Raw genomic sequence first — 16,992 nt, 5'->3', positions numbered from 1 at the left:
ATTAAAATTTAAGAATCTTCTTACTTTGAAATTTAATTTTACTGAACTGAAGCTGATTTTTTTCAAATGAGCCTGCCTAAACATCAAGGAATTGAAAGAGATTATCTAGACAAAATTATGCAATCTAGTTTAAATTGACAGACAAAAATATTATAAATGCTTTCTTCATTAGATGTAGTAGCTTTAAGGGTTGGTTGGGATGGGAAACATAAGATGTTCTATGCTAAGTAAGCACTTGTTCCAAGGTTTTTTTTATTTGTAAGCTGTCTGAGTGCAGGCCCACAGAAGCAATTCCTTCATAGGTGTTTCTTAGTCTCAAACTTCTTTCCTCTCTGATGATGAAAGATTCTTCACTTACATGCCTGCCATAGCAGATATGGCAACTCATATCCACTTGGCTAGCATGCTTTAAATCATGGTGGGAATTTGTCAGAGTTATATATAAACTTTCCTCAGTAAAAATGAATTAATTACATGTTATAATCCTAGTCAGTTTGTAATGAAGGAACTCAGACTAGAGAAAGGATTTGTTTAAAGTCCAATGGGTAATTTGCTAGAAAAATAGGAAGTAGTTATTACTAGAAGATTATATAATCATCCAAATGATGGAGTTAGAAAACACTGCCTAAAATTCTAAAATACTATGGATGAATAGATGTTGAACCACCAATGTAAGAAGACTAGTGTACACTTCATATCTGATAAAACTTTAGTACAGTGAACTCACAGAATCATTCCAATGTGATTCTGATGCTCAGGGTAAATTAAGAGAGATATATTTGTATTTTTCTATCCTGCCTATTTTGGACTACCTTTAGTCTCCTCTCCCCCCAGAATGTCCTTGAAGATGAAAAAGTTCATATTGACTTTCCATTAGACCTGAGAAAGAAAAAAAATGCTTACTCTTTTGATCCTTTAGTTATCAAGATAATAGTTTTATTTCTTGAAACTGTAATCAGATAAAATGTCCAAAGGAATAAAGAAAATGAACAGGGCTATTAGTCTACTCTTTTTCATATTTTAATTCCATCTGAAGGAACAATACACTCTTCTTGCCTTTGGCAAAATAATTCAACTGACATGCTAGAAATACCACACACCAAAATATAAAATGGTGGCATTTTCTCCCTTTAAAAACAATCAATGCTTTCATTTGAGGACTTCAAAGTACACGTGAAATAAAAGTCTCAGCCCTGTCAACCTGAGGTAAATCAAAGGCTATAAGTGTCATCAAAAAGTTTCCTGTCTCATTGCCCTTCTTCTAGATAAGAAAGGAAACAAAAACACTCCCAAGCAGATGAGTGCACATCTCATTTTCATTTCCTTTCCAAGGGAGATTAAACAACTTTTCAAATAGCCCATTCCAGTGTGGTTCTTCCTTATATCTGACCAAACCTTTTCTTGCTGCTCTACAGCACTCTTTCTGCTGTCTTTTTAGTATTTGTATTGTTAGAACTTTTCACTATCTTTATATTGCTGAGTCTTCTTTTGATTTCCAAAAAAACTAAAGGAAAACATTAAGAACCAAGCCAAGAAGTTTATGATCAAGATTATATACTTTCTAGAAGTTGGTACACTTGGGCTGGGAAGGTAGCTCAGTGGTAGACTGCTTGCATTCCATGCATGAGGCCCTGGATTCAATTCCTCAGCACCATATAAGCAGAAAAGGTTGGAAGGGGCGCAGTGGCCCAAATGGTAGAGCACTAGCTTTGAGCTGAAGAGCTGAGGGGCACTGCCCAGGCCCAGAGTTCAGGCCCCACGACCAACAAACAAAACAAAACAAACAAATGAAAAACCATTTAGAAGTTGGTACACTAATTACTGTTCCTAGTGATGGTAGTCCATCTTAGCCAAACTGATCTCTCTTCTCTTGTGATTAGTAATTCATCTATAAAATGCAGTAAATATAAAAATACTTTAAGAGAAAGAATCACTCCCCCACTGCAAATTGTTATTGAACTGAAGTCTTCCTGGAGACATTGAATGCTTGGGATTCAATCATTACTGCATATGGGAAATGGCTTAAGCTCTTTGCATTGTAAGCTATAAATTATTCACATTAACTTTTGCAATGCTGCTTAGATCGGACAGGAGGTATTTAATTCTTTTCTGGTACTGGGGGAAGAAACAGGTACTTTACTCTTCAGCTCTATCTGAAGAGTATTAGTATTATTTAGTTGCTAACATGTATTTCAACAGCATAAACCTATGGAGAAATAACAATGGAAATATGATTATATCCACATCTAGATGTTCATTTTGGTAGGAAAACTATTCCTAGTTAGTTGACCATTCCTTCAGATAGCTGATACTTTCTTTTTTTAGCACCATCATGTTCCTTAAAACTATGCATTGGAGACGCAATAATGAGCAGGCTAACATAGAAAAACCATCCTGTTTTCATAATAACCTAAAAATAAACCTAAAGAAATATTTCTACAATGAAAACTATAAAATGTTGAAGAAACAAATGGAATAAGTCAGTAGAAGATAGATCTCCCATGATCATGGGTCAGGAGAATTAATATTGTGAAAGTGGCTATACCACCAAAGGTAATCTACAGACTCAAGTGACATCCCCATCAAAAGTCCATTATCATTCTTCATGGAAATGGAAACATTCATTTGGAAGGACAAAAGACCTTGCATAGCCAAATCAATCCTAAGCAAAATTCTAAGCAATGATAGAGGTAGTAGAATAGATGGCTTAAGTTATAACACAGAGCCACAGTAACAAAAACTATAAGGAAGTGCATGACAGACACGTAAATAAATGGAAGAATAGAAGATAAGCAACAAGCCCACATATCTATAGCTACCTGATTTGTGACAAAGACACCAAAAACATATGGTGAAGGAAAGATTATATTTTAACAAATGAGGTTGGGAAAACTGGATATCCATGTGTAGGAGACTGAAACTAGACTTCTATCTCTCATTCTATATAAAAAACTATTCCAGGGGCTGGGAAGGTGGATCAATGGTAGAGTGCTTGCCTTGCATGCCTGAGACCCTGGGTTCGATTCCTCAGCACCACATAAGCAGAAAAAAAAAGCCAGAAGTGGTGCTGTGGCTCAAGTGGTAGAGTGCTAGCTTTGAGCTGAAGAGCTGACGGACAGTGCCCAGGCCAAGAGTTCAGGCCCCACAACCAGATCCCTTCCCCAAAAAATTAAAAAAAATAAATGAGCAAATAAACTGAATAGATAGTTTCAACAGAAGTCAAATGGCCAATAAAATCATGAAGACAAGTCCAATATTCTTAGCTATAAAGGAAATGCAAATCAAAACATTGAGATTCCATCTCAGCCCAGTAAGAATGGATACCATGAAGAAAACAACGAGCAAGAAATGCTAGTGAATTCTTTGATGAGTATCAATGCAAAACTTCTCAACAAAATCTTGGCCAATCAACTTCAACAACTCATCAAAGAAATCATACACCATGATCAAACAGGATTCATTTAAGGAATGCAAAGCTGGTTCGATATACGCAAAACAGTTAATATAATTCATCACATCAACAAGAGCAAGAATAAGAACCACATTATTATCTCAATAGATGCAGAAAAAGCATTTGACAAGATCCAACACTCCTTTATGATGAAAGCTCTGGAAAAACTAGGAATCATGGAATAATTCTCAATACAATAAAGGCTGTATATGACAAAGTTACAGCCAGCATTATACTTAATGGTGAAAAGTTAAAGCCATTTCCTCTAAATTCAGGAACAAGACAAGGATGTCCACTCTCTCTACTCCTCTTCAATCTAGTATTAGAATGCCTAGCTAGAGCAATAAGACAAAATGCCGACATAAAGGAGATCCAAATGGGGAAAGATGAAGTAAAACTCTCCCTCTTTGCAGATGGCATGATCTTATATTTAAAGAATTCCCACGGACTCCACTGCCAAGTTACTTGAGCTGATCAGAAACTTTGGCAAAGTATAAAATTAACCCTCAGAAATCAATGACTTTCCTGTATGACAATAATGAGAAGAGCATTGAAATTAGAAAAGCAACCCTTTTTGTAAAGCCCCACAAAAAATAAAATATTTAGGAGTTAACAAAAGAGGTGAAGGACCTCTATGATGAAAAATTTAAAAACCTGAAAAAGGAAATTAAAGCAGAACTAAGTAAGCGGAAAAACCTCCCATGCTCCTGGATTGGGAATATTAACATCGTGAAAATGGCAATGCTGCCAAAGGCTATCTACAAATTCAATGCGATACCTATCAATATCCCAATCTCATTCTTCAATGAAATAGAAGAAGCAATAACAAAATCCATATGGAACAAGAAAAGACCCCCAATAGTAAAAACAATCCTTAGTAGAAAGAACAGTGCTGGAGGAATATCAATTCCAAATTTCAAACTCTACTACAAAGCCATAGTCATCAAAACAGCTTGGTACTGGCACAAGAACAGACCTGAGGACTAATGGAATAGGACTGAAGACCCAGAAATGAACCCAAAGACCTATAGCCACCTAATTTTTGACTAGGGAGCTAAAGAAATAGAATGGAAGAAAAATAGCATTTTCAGTAAATGGTGCTGGCAAAATGGGTTAAACACTTGTAGAAAACTAAAACTAGATGTGTATATATCACCCTGCACCAGAATCAACTCCAAATGGATCAAAGACCACAAAATAAAAGCAGACTCCATGAAAACATTACAGGAAGGAATAGTAGAAACTCTAGGGCTCCTTGGCACAGGCAGAAACTTTCTTAATAGAGACCCAGAAGCACAACAAATCAAAGAAAGGTTGGAGAAATGGAATTTCATGAAACTGCAGAGCTTCTGCATGGCAAAGGACATAGCTAGCAAGATCAGTAGAAAGCCCATGGACTGGGAGAAGAGCTTCACTAGCCATACAATGGACAAGGGTCTCATATCTAAAATATACCTAGAACTCAAAAAACTAAATCCCCCAACAACAAATCCTCAAAGAAACAACTGCCCGATTAATAAATAAGCTAAACACTTAAAGAGAAACTTGTCTGAAGAAGAAATAAGAATGGCCAATAGACACATGAAGAAATGCTCAACCTCTCTAGCCATAAAAGAAATGCAAATCAAGACAACATTGAGATTTCACCTCACCTTAGTTAGAATGACTATAATCAAGAAATCTAGTAACAACAGGTGCTGGAGGGGATGTGGCCAAAAGGGAACCCTATTGCATTATTGGTGGGAATGTGAAATTGTTCAACCACTCTGGAAAGCAATATGGAGGTTGCTCAAAAGACTCCACACAGAGCTCCCTTATGACCTAGCAATATCACTTTTGGGCATTTACCCCACCAATCACAAACAACGTCATACCAAAGCTACCAGCACAAGCATATTTATCGCAGCATTATTTACCATAGCTAAGATATGGAATCAATCCAGATGCCTGTCAGTAGATGAATGGATCAAGAAAATGTGGTATATATACACAATGAAATTCTATGCCTCCATCAGAAAGAATGACATTGCACAATGAAGACATTGCACAATGAAGGACATGCACAATGAAGTATTATTCAGTTACAAAGAACAAAATTGTGCATTTGTAGGGGAAAAATGAATGAAACTAAAGATCATGCCAATACATTCATACATACATATATATATATATGTATGTATATATATATATATATATATATATATATATATGAGAGACTATGAAGACAAATTCACATTTTCCTTTTCATATGTGGAATCTAGTCCTTAAAATTGAATGACATGTATGTAAAAAGTTTCAAATTGTAGGTAGGTATCAGTAGGAAGAGAGAAGATAAAGAAAAGTATAAGGATAATGAATATGTTTGAAGTGTTTTATAAACACATGAAAATAGAACATTAAAAACTGTCCAAATTGTTTTAAGAAGGGAAAGGGGAATGAGAGGAATGATAGAACCTGTGAATTTGATCTGGGTACAGTGTATGCATGTATAACAATATGATGAAATTCCTTTGTGCATGTAACATATACTAATAAACTGTAAACAAATAAATCTGTGATAATTTTTTAAAGAGAAAAGGAATAAACTACATAGTACATTGCCATGGAAGATAAAAGTAAAGGGCATCTAAGGAAGGGGAGATTGCTGCATCAAATCAAACAAAGAGGTTAAGGTGGTTTAGAACTAATAAAACCTGCTGACTTTGAGATGAAGAGGTTGCCTTAGTCCACTTTGTGTTGCAATAACAAAGTATCTGAGACTGGATATTTAATACAAAAAAAAAGTTTTGTCTCATTGTTTGGTGGCTCGAAAGTCCAAACAACTTGGGCATCTCCATCTGACTGGTTCACAACATGGCAGAGAAATGTAAAGCAAACTTGCCACGTGAAGAAGGGACATGTATGAAAGGAAGGAAGAGAATGAGAAGAGACTAGGCTTGCACTTTTATAACAACTTCCTCTTGTGAGTATTAATCTACTCTTTCAATATTAATGAGCATTAATCTGCTCATGATGGTGAAACTCTAATGACCTAAATACCTTCTCCTGGGTGCCGTGTCTTAAAAGGTTCCAATACCTCAACATTGTCCTCACACTGAGGACTAAGCTTCCAGCACACAACATAGAGGGACAAAAATCTAAACCATAGCAGTGGTTACTGGTTAGTACAAAAGGAAAGAAGCAGTTTGTAGCTAACGTACAATGTAGGGGGAATGGGAAAGGAAGAATGGGGGATGTATAGTGAGGAACTGAAGCTGTCATTGCTTTGCAGCTTCTCTTCTTTGTATTGAACGAGAGGGAGAGAGATGGCTTTCACTCAGTGGGGTTATGGGGTGATATGAAAGAATGGCTGGACATGTACCTCATCTCAGAACTGAAATGACTGGTAACTCCTGAAAGAACTTTTGCCCCTCTCTTGCCTCTTGGCTATGATGCAGGAAATCATAACAAAAGTAGACAAAAGTTCCTACCCACTTCCTTTTGTGGCAGAACACTGTGGCAGAAGAAAATAATATTATAAAGTAATCTTCCCATTTATAATACCACATTATTGCCAGCTGAACAATTACAAGAGACTCCCTATATAGTAAAACCTCATTAATTTGGACTACAGTAATTTGGAATTAGTGGTAATTTAACCTGGGCTGGAATTACCTGTGTAATACAAGGAAAGGGTTCACTAAGCAAATAGTGTGAACAAGATTTCAAGGGAGTTAATTTAGTCTGCCAGCAGCTTATTTCACCTATTTTAAAGAACATACTGTTTTTAAAGAACTTCAGCATATTCATTATTTGAATGCAAATTGATTCGGCTAATTATAGATTAGTGTAATCTACTGTTAAAATCCTATATCTGTAACAGTTAACTTTGTTCTTATTGAATATCCTAATTAGAAATAAAACGTCAGTACTTTAAAGTTAGTTCATAATTTACATTAATGCATGTACCTTTTCTCCACCCTCATGAGTTAACTACAGTTCATAAGGTATTATTCTAAAGTAGCACATCATTTATGATTACAGGGGAAAACCTAATAAATGATTTTAAAAAATAGCTTCATAATAGCCAAAAAGGTATCTTAAAAGTTGATGGCCTATATCTCCTGCAGGTTCCATTGACCATTTACTTAGCTCTTGCTTAACATACTAAACTGACACACCAACTAGGAGAGCTGATGTATGTATTTTTTTTTTACTTATCTTTTTTTCTTTTTTTTATTGTGAAAATACTGTATGGGGGGGTTACAATTACATGGGCAAGATAATGAGTACATTTCTCATCATCCCCCTCCTTAGCCCTCCCCACCCCAGCCAAAGTTGTAATGCTCGTTTTTGACATAACGACTTGTACATCTCATTGTTGCAATGGGTCCACCTGTATGTCTATTTAAACAGTTTGTTTTTTCCCTTCCCCTCTACAAATTATACCAACATCAAATACTGTGAAAGCAGGGGTTATACCGTGGGGGAGAGACATACAAAGCAACAAAGAAATCATCTTATAAATGTGGTAGAAACAATCACATGAAAGAAAAAAAAACATTTGAATACTTATCTTGGGGTTCATTTCACCTAAGATCAACTTATCTGACCTTTTCTGCTTGTCTCAGACATATATTACTTATTGCAAATAAGGGAAACCATGGGACCTATAGTTTCTTTGGACCTGGCTTACTTCACTCAATATAATTTTTTCCAAGTCTTTCCATTTCCTAACAAATGGGGCAATGCCATTCTTTCTGATGGAGGCATAGAATTCCATTGTGTATATATACCACATTTTCTTGATCCATTCATCTACTGAGGGGCAACTGGGTTGGTTCCATATCTTAGCTATGGTAAATAATGCTGCAATTAATATAGTTGTGCTGGTAGCTTTAGTATGGTCTTGTTTGTGATCATTTGGGTAAATGCCCAAAAGTGTGATTGCTGGGTCATATGGGAGCTCTATTTGGACCCTTTTGAGGTACCTCCATACTACTTTCTTTAAATCCTCCAACAACAAATCCTCAAAGAAACAACTGCCCAATAAATAAGTGGGCTAAAGACTTGAAGAGAAACTTCTCTGAAGAGGAAAGAAGGATGGCCAATAGACACATGAAGAAATGCTCAATCTCCCTAGCCATAAAAGAAATGCAAAGCAAAACAACATTGAGATACCACCTCACCCCAGTTAGAATGGCTATAATCAAGAATTCTAATAACAACTGATGCTGGAGGGAATGTGGACAGAAGGGAACCTTACTGCATTGTTGGTGGGAGTATAAATTTGTTCAACCTGATGTATGTATTTTATATACAAGTTGCTATGCTTGCAACTGCTCTATTAGAGTCTTGTTTTTTCCCCCCTTTACTTTTCTTGAATTTAGGGTTTGGGTATTGTCCCTTAGATTTTTTGCTTAATGTTGGCACTCTACTACTTCCACTTCAGCTAATTGGAAATAAGAGTATTTCCAATTAACCACCTGAAAACCAAAAGTGGCACTGTGGCTAAAGTGGTAGAGCACTTGCCTTGAGCTGAAGAGATAAGGGACAGCACCTAAGTCCAGAGTTCAAGCCCCTTGACCGACAAAAACAAACACACACACAAAAAGAGTATCATGGACGTTCCTGCCTGGGCTGCCTTCAAACCATGATCTTCAGATCTCAGCCTCCAGAATAGCTAGTAGTACTGGGTAGTAGACAGTTTTGTTTTTAATGTTCATAACTAATAAGAAGGAGGAAAACAGTTGCTACATGAAGGGACACAGAAGAATAAGAAACTAGTGCAGAAAGGAAAAAGAACTCACATAAAACATGGCTTCAATAACTGCAAAAGCACCAAAGTCTAAAACAATGTAGTACAGAGGTAAAGACCTATAACATTCCATAGCAAACCTTAAAAACTGTAATAGAGCACAATAACTAATGACTGAAATTATGCCCTTAAATTATCAAGGGAGATTATTATACTGAATGTAAGACTTAAAATGCAGATAAATATACACACACTGACATAATTTGTGTCCATAATAATTAACCTAAAATGTGAAATATGCTGATGCTTAAAAAGATGAGGTTCAGAATATTATTACATAATAACAAAATGTTATTAAATGCTTACTCTGTGTTAAGCATGTTATATCATTTAGTAACATAATTAATATAATGTAATAACATTTTCCTAACATAGTTCACTTCTATAGTTGAAGAAAATAAGTTAGATTAAGCAACTAACTTCAGGAGGAGGGAGAGAAGGAGGGAAAAACAGAGAGATGTATGGAGATGGGGGGGAGGGAGGGAGGAAGGGAGAGAAAGAGAGAGAGAGAGAAAGAATATGATTCAGTTAGAACTCAGGCCAATTTCTTGTCTATTCATCACCATGCCTTTCTTTCTGTGTTCCATTCAATAAAACTCTGTAAGAATCACTTCTTTCTTTTTTTGGGGGGGTCCGGTCATGGAGCCTGAACTCTGGGCCTGGGCGCTGTCCCTCAGCTCTTCAGCTCAAGGCTAGCACTCTACCACTTGAGCCACAGCGCCACTTCCAGCTTTTTTCTTTTTGCTTATGTGGTGCTGAGGAATCGAACCCAGGGCCTCACGCATGCAAGGCAAGCGCTCTATCACTGAGCCACCTTCCCAGCCCTGGAGTTAGATATTCTTGTTCTAATTGCATGAATGAAGAAATTGAGTCTCAGAAGATATATGTCTGTGGCCCTGGAGGTCTGGCTGAAGTGGTAAAGCACCAATTGTGAGCAAAAAAGCTGAGGGACAGAGAGACAATGGGCACATGTTTTCTCTCATATGTATAAATTATATCTAAAATATAAACATACATAAAACACAGACAAGGCCATATGCACCTTCCCCTCACTTCTTTCTTTTTCTTTTTGCCAGTCCACTGTCCCTGAGATTTTTATGCTCAAAAACGAGTACTCTACCACTTTGACCCACAGTGCCACTTCTGGATTTTTTGAGTAGTTTTTTGGAGATGAGTTTTGTGGAGTTTCCTGCCTGGGCTGGCTTCAAACCACAATCCTCAGATCTCAGCCTCCTGAGTAGTTAGGATTACAGGTGTGAGCCACCAGCACCTAATTCAATCCTTTCTTAAAGGTTCCATGTAGGCAATGTTCGACTATATTTTCATTATACAGCCTGGTATGTAACTAATATCTTGATTTGTAAGCAGAAAGTCTTATGCTCTAAAAGACAGATAGGATGTTATATTTATATAAACATGCTATTGTGTAAGCTGAAAGAAAAAGTAATAATGAAAGTAAACAGTCAAAAAATATGAATATGTGCATTAGGCTTGCCACAAAATCAAAGATCAATCTCTGTATATTATTTCCAAATAAGTAACCAAGCAACAAAATGAAGAAGTTTAAAAGTATCAAATATCAGTTAGTATCTTATTTTCCTATTGTTTTCTTATTCCTTTGGAAGAAATTTCACATAAGAATAGGTCAGTGGGAGATGAGGAATGGGAGGAAGATTACAGATGAGGTTAGCAATTCATTTGGCTGTTCTAAAGGAGTATCTGTTTGCCAGTTATTCTGAAAGAATTATAAGGACATAAGAGAAAATATGGGCCCAAACTTAGCACTCTTTGAAGGCAGAGACAGGAAGATCATACATTTAAGGCCAACCTGGGCTATACAGAGAGACCTTGTCTCAAAAAGAAAAAAGACATGTAGACATGATATATATCAGGGAGAACAGAAGTGGAGATAGGGAGATGAAAATATATGTAATTATCTGTGTTAGATGTAAAGTGAGTGTAGATTGCCAAATGTACATACAAAGACATTCATACAATTTATTCTAACTAAATCGATGCTCTTTAATCAACTCCTTTTGTCTCATATCTACTAGTTCTTCAATGATCAGCTGAAAATATCACTTCTGTGATGAAGCATTCCACAAATTCTGAACCAAATTCTCCCTCATTTCTGCTCTTAGAGTTTTTCCTTATTCTCATTTGCTACAGCACTAATTATACTCTATCAATTATTCATGTATGCGGTTCCCTCTATCCCATCCTGAGGGCAGGGGACTTTTCTCATTTCTGTAATTCCTATAAGGTCTAGCACAGTACCCATCTCATAGGGTTTAGGAAAATCTTGACCCTGTAGCACTAGACAGTGCATTATCACCTATCTTACCTGAAGGAGTATTTGTTCTCTTTCTTTTCTTGCTTGATTCCCCTCCATTCTCAATGAGGCCTTCTGTGACCAGAGGGCCACTGGCACTACCAAACTGCAGGGGCTCGTTGTTGTTGGCAGGGTCAAAGGGTAGCTGGTTCAATCCTAAAGAAGAAAAAGAAAGCCAAAGTCCAGACTCCATTAAGGACTGGAATCATCTCCAGATTTTATTATATGAGCCACTACAGGATAACCTTTTAAGTTAAAAGAGCCTAGGAGTAACTGATGAATTACTTAAGGAAGTTGCCCCCTACTGTTCTTACAGAGCATGTTGAAAAGTATAGAATTAAAAGAGAAGACAGACAGAAGGTTTCTTTCAAACCTCTGTCACTGGTTAGATCCTTCCTGTTTTTGTGGGAACTTAACATTTTTAGCCTCAAGTTAGCAATTATTTTCCATTTTCCCCTTTAAAAGATAGGACTAGACGGATGTAATAGTATGTGCCTGTAGTCCCAGCTACTTGGGAGGATGAGGCAGGGGGGACAGCTTAAGTCTAGGAGTTACAGGCTAGACTAGATAACACAACAAGACTTCATCTGAAAAGAAGAAAAAGATAGGACCTTATTTCTTTAAATGATCCTGTGGCTAGACCTACTCTTAATGTGAACAATATTGATTTTGAATTCTTTGGATTATCTCCTGTAGTTTTTTCAGGATTTCCTCATAACCTTTGTTGAACTGATAGAGATATGCTCATTAATCTATCCTGGTATCAAAGTCACTTCCAATAATATAGAGATTTCTAGAACAGAAAACCATAAGTCTACAGTAAACAAGAGAAGAAAACAAAATATAGAAATTGCAAGGGGTTGTTTACTGGCAGGAATGATAGGGAGTTATGGGTGACATTAATCTCACCCTCTTCAAATGCTGTATGAAGTGTGGCCACTTTACTAGTCACTGCAACACCATATAAAATGGCAAAAGCCATTTTCTATTCTTCAAGTCGTATGTGGTTCAGTCAGGGTTGAACAAGGATAGTTTCTTATTCCTCTGGCAGCTGTACCTGGAATTTCAAGTGTTTCAATTAAAACTTCATGAAATGTGGAATCAAAAGCTCTGTTAAAGCCCAAAGTAAAGACACCTCTTCTAAGCCTTTTATCCACTAGTCCCATAATCCTATCAACAAAAGAATCAGGTTGGCCTGATATGGTCCTTTCTTTAACCCCAATTTTTCTGTACCCCATAGCTGTATAATTCTTGAGGTAAAATTGCAAAATATCAGTAAAAAGCTTGTAATCTGGTCACCTAAGGGTCAATTGAGATTAGGCTAAATGAATGCTAAGACTCTAACAAAATGATTTCACATTATATATTTTTTAATAACAAGCATCCCATCCTCTTGCTAGTTTTTTAGCCCCCACAAAAAAGTATTCTTTCTCTAGTAGACTCCACTTGGAACACCTTCAATCAATGTCCTTTTGGGCTTGCCAAATATCTTTCTTTCATATTCCATGAGTAACTAAATGAAAGAGTCAAACTTGCTTCTATATTTTGAGAAAACTATTCATGGCATTATATCCATATGCATATCAATGTCCTTTAAATTTTTACCATCTTTAGAAATTATGAAACATGAATAATTAAGTTTTAGAAAATATTGACCCAGACTATGTTTAAAGACTAGATTATTATATCATTTGCTAATGAAGATGTTTCTTCTAACTGAACAGTCCCAGAGTCTACTATGATTAGTGAACTATTCCTTATCTTATTTTGGCCTTCCTTTCTACAATACCATAGTGATCTAAACAAGTTCCATGGAAGATACCAGTTGCATGAAAAGAGCCTGAAAGACTGGGCTACAGATTGTAGGTATCTTTTACTAGATAGATAATATTTGGCTAAGCATGTAATTACCGTAGTCTTAGCTTCATAATGTGTAAACAGAGTGCTAACACTGAGGAGAATTATTGCAAAGATTAACAAATACACATTTATGAAATTATATTATTCCAAATGAGTTTAAGCAAACTATTTGCTGTAAGTTTGTATAGTCTCCTGGGATCTTTCCCACACTCCCCACCATTGTATCCTTGTGCATTGCTCCAAGACTAAAACAAGTAAATGTTGAATAAAATAATCCATCTGTAATAGGGGGTGGGGGTGGGGTGGAGGTGACTCATTTTATTAACATGGAATTAGAGTAAAGACTTGGCAATTGATAATCAAGAACTAATGTCATATCTGAAAATTTCTGATGCTGATTATGGCAACATTACTTAAAATAATTAGATTCTTAAATGCATCTCCATCACTTGAGTACTATACTGCAGGATGGGTCAAATTCTGATTAAAAGGAATGCTTTGGTATTAGGAGGTTATGATTAATGATTATTAATCATGTCTTTCTTATTTTGCCTCATTTGATAATTTCATAGAAAATTATATTCGTCCATTTCCTTGCTTAATTAAAGCAGGTAACTGAGGCGCCTGTCACAGCAATAATCTTCGAAAGAGGCTAGTAACAGTAAGTAATTCATGAGCCTTCAAAATATGACATCAGATCATATATGTACCCATACAGATACACACACACACACACACACACACACACACACACACACACACACACACACACACACACACACACACACACACACACACACACACACACACACACACACACACACACACACACACACACACACACACACACTGAAGCATGGTTTTTCTCTTCCATTTTCTGCTTCCAGGGAGGCTGCCATGACTTCTGTTTCCTCTGGTGGAATGAGTATACTGTTGAGGGTAAAGTTTCTCTTTTAGGGTTGAATGTATATGGCAGGATCACTAATTATTAATATGTAATATTAATATTGAATTGCCATTTTAACTTCTCAAATTGTTGATTCATAATATGAAGAAATTGATCTAAACTTCCCTGATCCAAAGTTATACCCTACTACCGTCATCTGAATTTTTTCATTGCTCTTTATACCTTTTGGGAAAAGTTGAAGGAACCTAAGGAGAAAGAAACTGATGTGGTATAGGTATTCAGTGACAGACATTTGACTATAATTTTTCTTACTCTTTAGTTATTACTAGATGATAATATGAGTATGATTTAGGCATTTTATTCCTCATACTAATGTTCAGATCTTTATAACACTAAGATCTAAATTTCAAATACTTTCTTGTATATTTACTATATGTAAGATCCAGACATATGAAAATCATGATAATTTGGAAGGAGCTCAAGCTTTATATTTTATATGGAAAAAATCTCTTGCCAAAGAGAGAGAGGCATTTCACTCAGTAAGCTGATTCATTGAACATAAATCCACATTTTATATTATCCAGGATCCAATGTAGTCTCTAGAGATTTGTAGTTTGAGAGCAAGGGTTATAGAGATAGCAAAATCCTATGACACTTGTGGTTCCTAGCTACTTTTACTGTAGTGTATCATTCCTCCCTTAAGACAGCACCAAATGAACCAATAATTCAGTATTACTTACAGTATCTCTTCTGTGTTATATATAGTTGATCTATGCCAAATAATAGTTTAACTGGAACAACCCCATTAAAATTATTTAAATCCTAAAAAGGAGAACTGACAACTTAAGTACAATAATTCTTGTTGGTGAAATGCTGATATAAACTAAGCAATTACCATATTGAAATTCTCACCCAAACTACAGAATTTATCTTACTTTCTTTTTTTTACTTACTTTTTTTTTTTTTTTTGGTCAGTTCATGGGGCCTGAACTCTAGGCCTGGGCGCTGTCCCTCAGCTCTTCAGCTCAAGACTAGCACTCTACCATTTGAGCCACAGCCACTTCCAGCTTTTTTTTTCTGCTTATGTGGTGCTGAGGAATCAAACCCAAGGCCTCATGCATGCAAGGCAAGCGCTCTACCACTGAGCCACCTTCCCAGCCCTTATCTTACTCTCTTATGGAAGCAGTTCTTATCACTTTCTACTACATATGTTGAAATGGATATTTTTCAATTTAGAAGAAACTTGTGGGGCTAGCTAGATCATTCTGTGCAATACAGGAGTCTTTTCTACAAGATTCCTCACTAGGTTTCAATTCAAGGAGTACTTCTTTGCTTGGGGTCCATTCCTTGCTAGATTCTGAGGCATTCACAATTGGCTTTACTTAATTTTTAAGAAGTACCACCTCCTCTGTTTAGAAAATTCTTTTATTTTCCCTAATGTGAAGCAAGATATAATTTGTTCAATTGTCATCTTACTTATTATCACCAAATGTATACATAGAGATGTCTAACATATTAAGGATTCTATTAAGTCATTCACAAAAAAAAGAGGGTGTAAAGGATAGCTAACAGAGAATCCAGTCAGAAAATTTCTAAAGTCCTATATATTTCTCACAATCCTTGCTTTCTTTTTTTTTTTTTAGTCCTTGCTTTCTTATACCTGAGGATAAACAATAAAACTTTGTACCTTGCTTGCTCTTTTCCATCATATTTTGTCATCTTATTTCCCAAGCTCACAAAATTTACTTTGTCCAAATAGAAGCACAAATTGATAAAGAAAAATGGATAAGAAACATTAATATTATAGATTTCTTCTATTCTGTATGTTATGGTGACAATAAAAATCCATATGGTAATGTAATCTTTTATAAAACCAACTTGACTTGTGTAGACAGCTAACCAGCTGCTATTTCCTGTCATGTTTAAAATACTGATTATCTGACTTCATAGCACACATGAGGGCTCTTTAAAAAGTATTCACGATAGGAAAGGGTCCTTGGAAAATGGCATTCCTCATCCAATGGATCTAGGGGGCTTAAACATCTCAAAATGAAGTGTGGTTCTTAGTGAATACTCCAATCTGTAGGTCAAGGAGTTCACATGTAATGATTTCTGCCATACATATGCAAATGATTCATGGCCTTTGAGAAAAGCAATGAAGAAATTTCATGATTCTTGTGAAAGGAGATCAATGAACTTTTTATGGCCAGCTGCTACAATAGTTACTGTCACAATTCACTTTACTGAGATTTCTACCATCAGGTCCAATTAAGACCAATCTTCACGATGCAATCTAACACTTTTAATGATTGCCTCAGGTTGTAGGACTGAAATGTTACACTGTGGATCTACGTTATTTTTTTTTTTTACTTGAAGCTGTGGACTCAGAATATATAGTGTTAGCAAAAAGAAATACAACTCCTCTCTGTATTAGTTCCCTTTAAGTTAAATGATTAAAGTCCATAGAAATATGGTAACTGAAGGCAGCAATATCCAGATAGAAATTCATGTTGACAGAATAAATACAAATTTTTGGCAATAAACATATCTATCTAATTTGTCTACATAACAAATTTCTGTAATCTGATCTTATTTTCTAAATGACTTCAGTTTAAAAGTCAGATACTGGATTCTATGGCAGGGGG

At 36.0% G+C, this 16,992-nt stretch overlaps 1 protein-coding gene across 6 annotated transcripts in view; it reads right to left on the bottom strand.

Moving 5' to 3' along the window:
• Positions 1-16,992, bottom strand: part of Enox2 (ecto-NOX disulfide-thiol exchanger 2) — a 325,263-nt gene that overhangs the window by 171,725 nt on the left and 136,546 nt on the right. For 3 of the 6 annotated variants that reach the window (XM_070039729.1, XM_070039733.1, XM_070039730.1), the window contains exons 3-4: positions 12,490-12,637; positions 11,593-11,736 (exon numbers count right to left, since the gene is read on the bottom strand). The exons of 1 other annotated variant lie outside the window; for it this stretch is intronic. In XM_070039729.1, the coding sequence (XP_069895830.1) occupies positions 11,593-11,736; positions 12,490-12,562 (217 nt within the window). In that variant the 5' untranslated portion in view covers positions 12,563-12,637. The remainder of the gene's footprint in view (positions 1-11,592; positions 11,737-12,489; positions 12,638-16,992) is intronic. 2 more of the 6 variants (XM_070039734.1, XM_070039732.1) reach the window with 1 other exon arrangement.

Source organism: Dipodomys merriami, unplaced genomic scaffold, assembly GCF_024711535.1.
Source record: "Dipodomys merriami isolate MVZ:Mamm:240054 unplaced genomic scaffold, mDipMer1.0.p SCAF_3, whole genome shotgun sequence".
Classification (NCBI taxonomy): domain Eukaryota; kingdom Metazoa; phylum Chordata; class Mammalia; order Rodentia; family Heteromyidae; genus Dipodomys; species Dipodomys merriami.
Note: the sequence above shows the minus strand (reverse complement) of the source record. Positions and strands in the feature narration are given on the sequence as shown.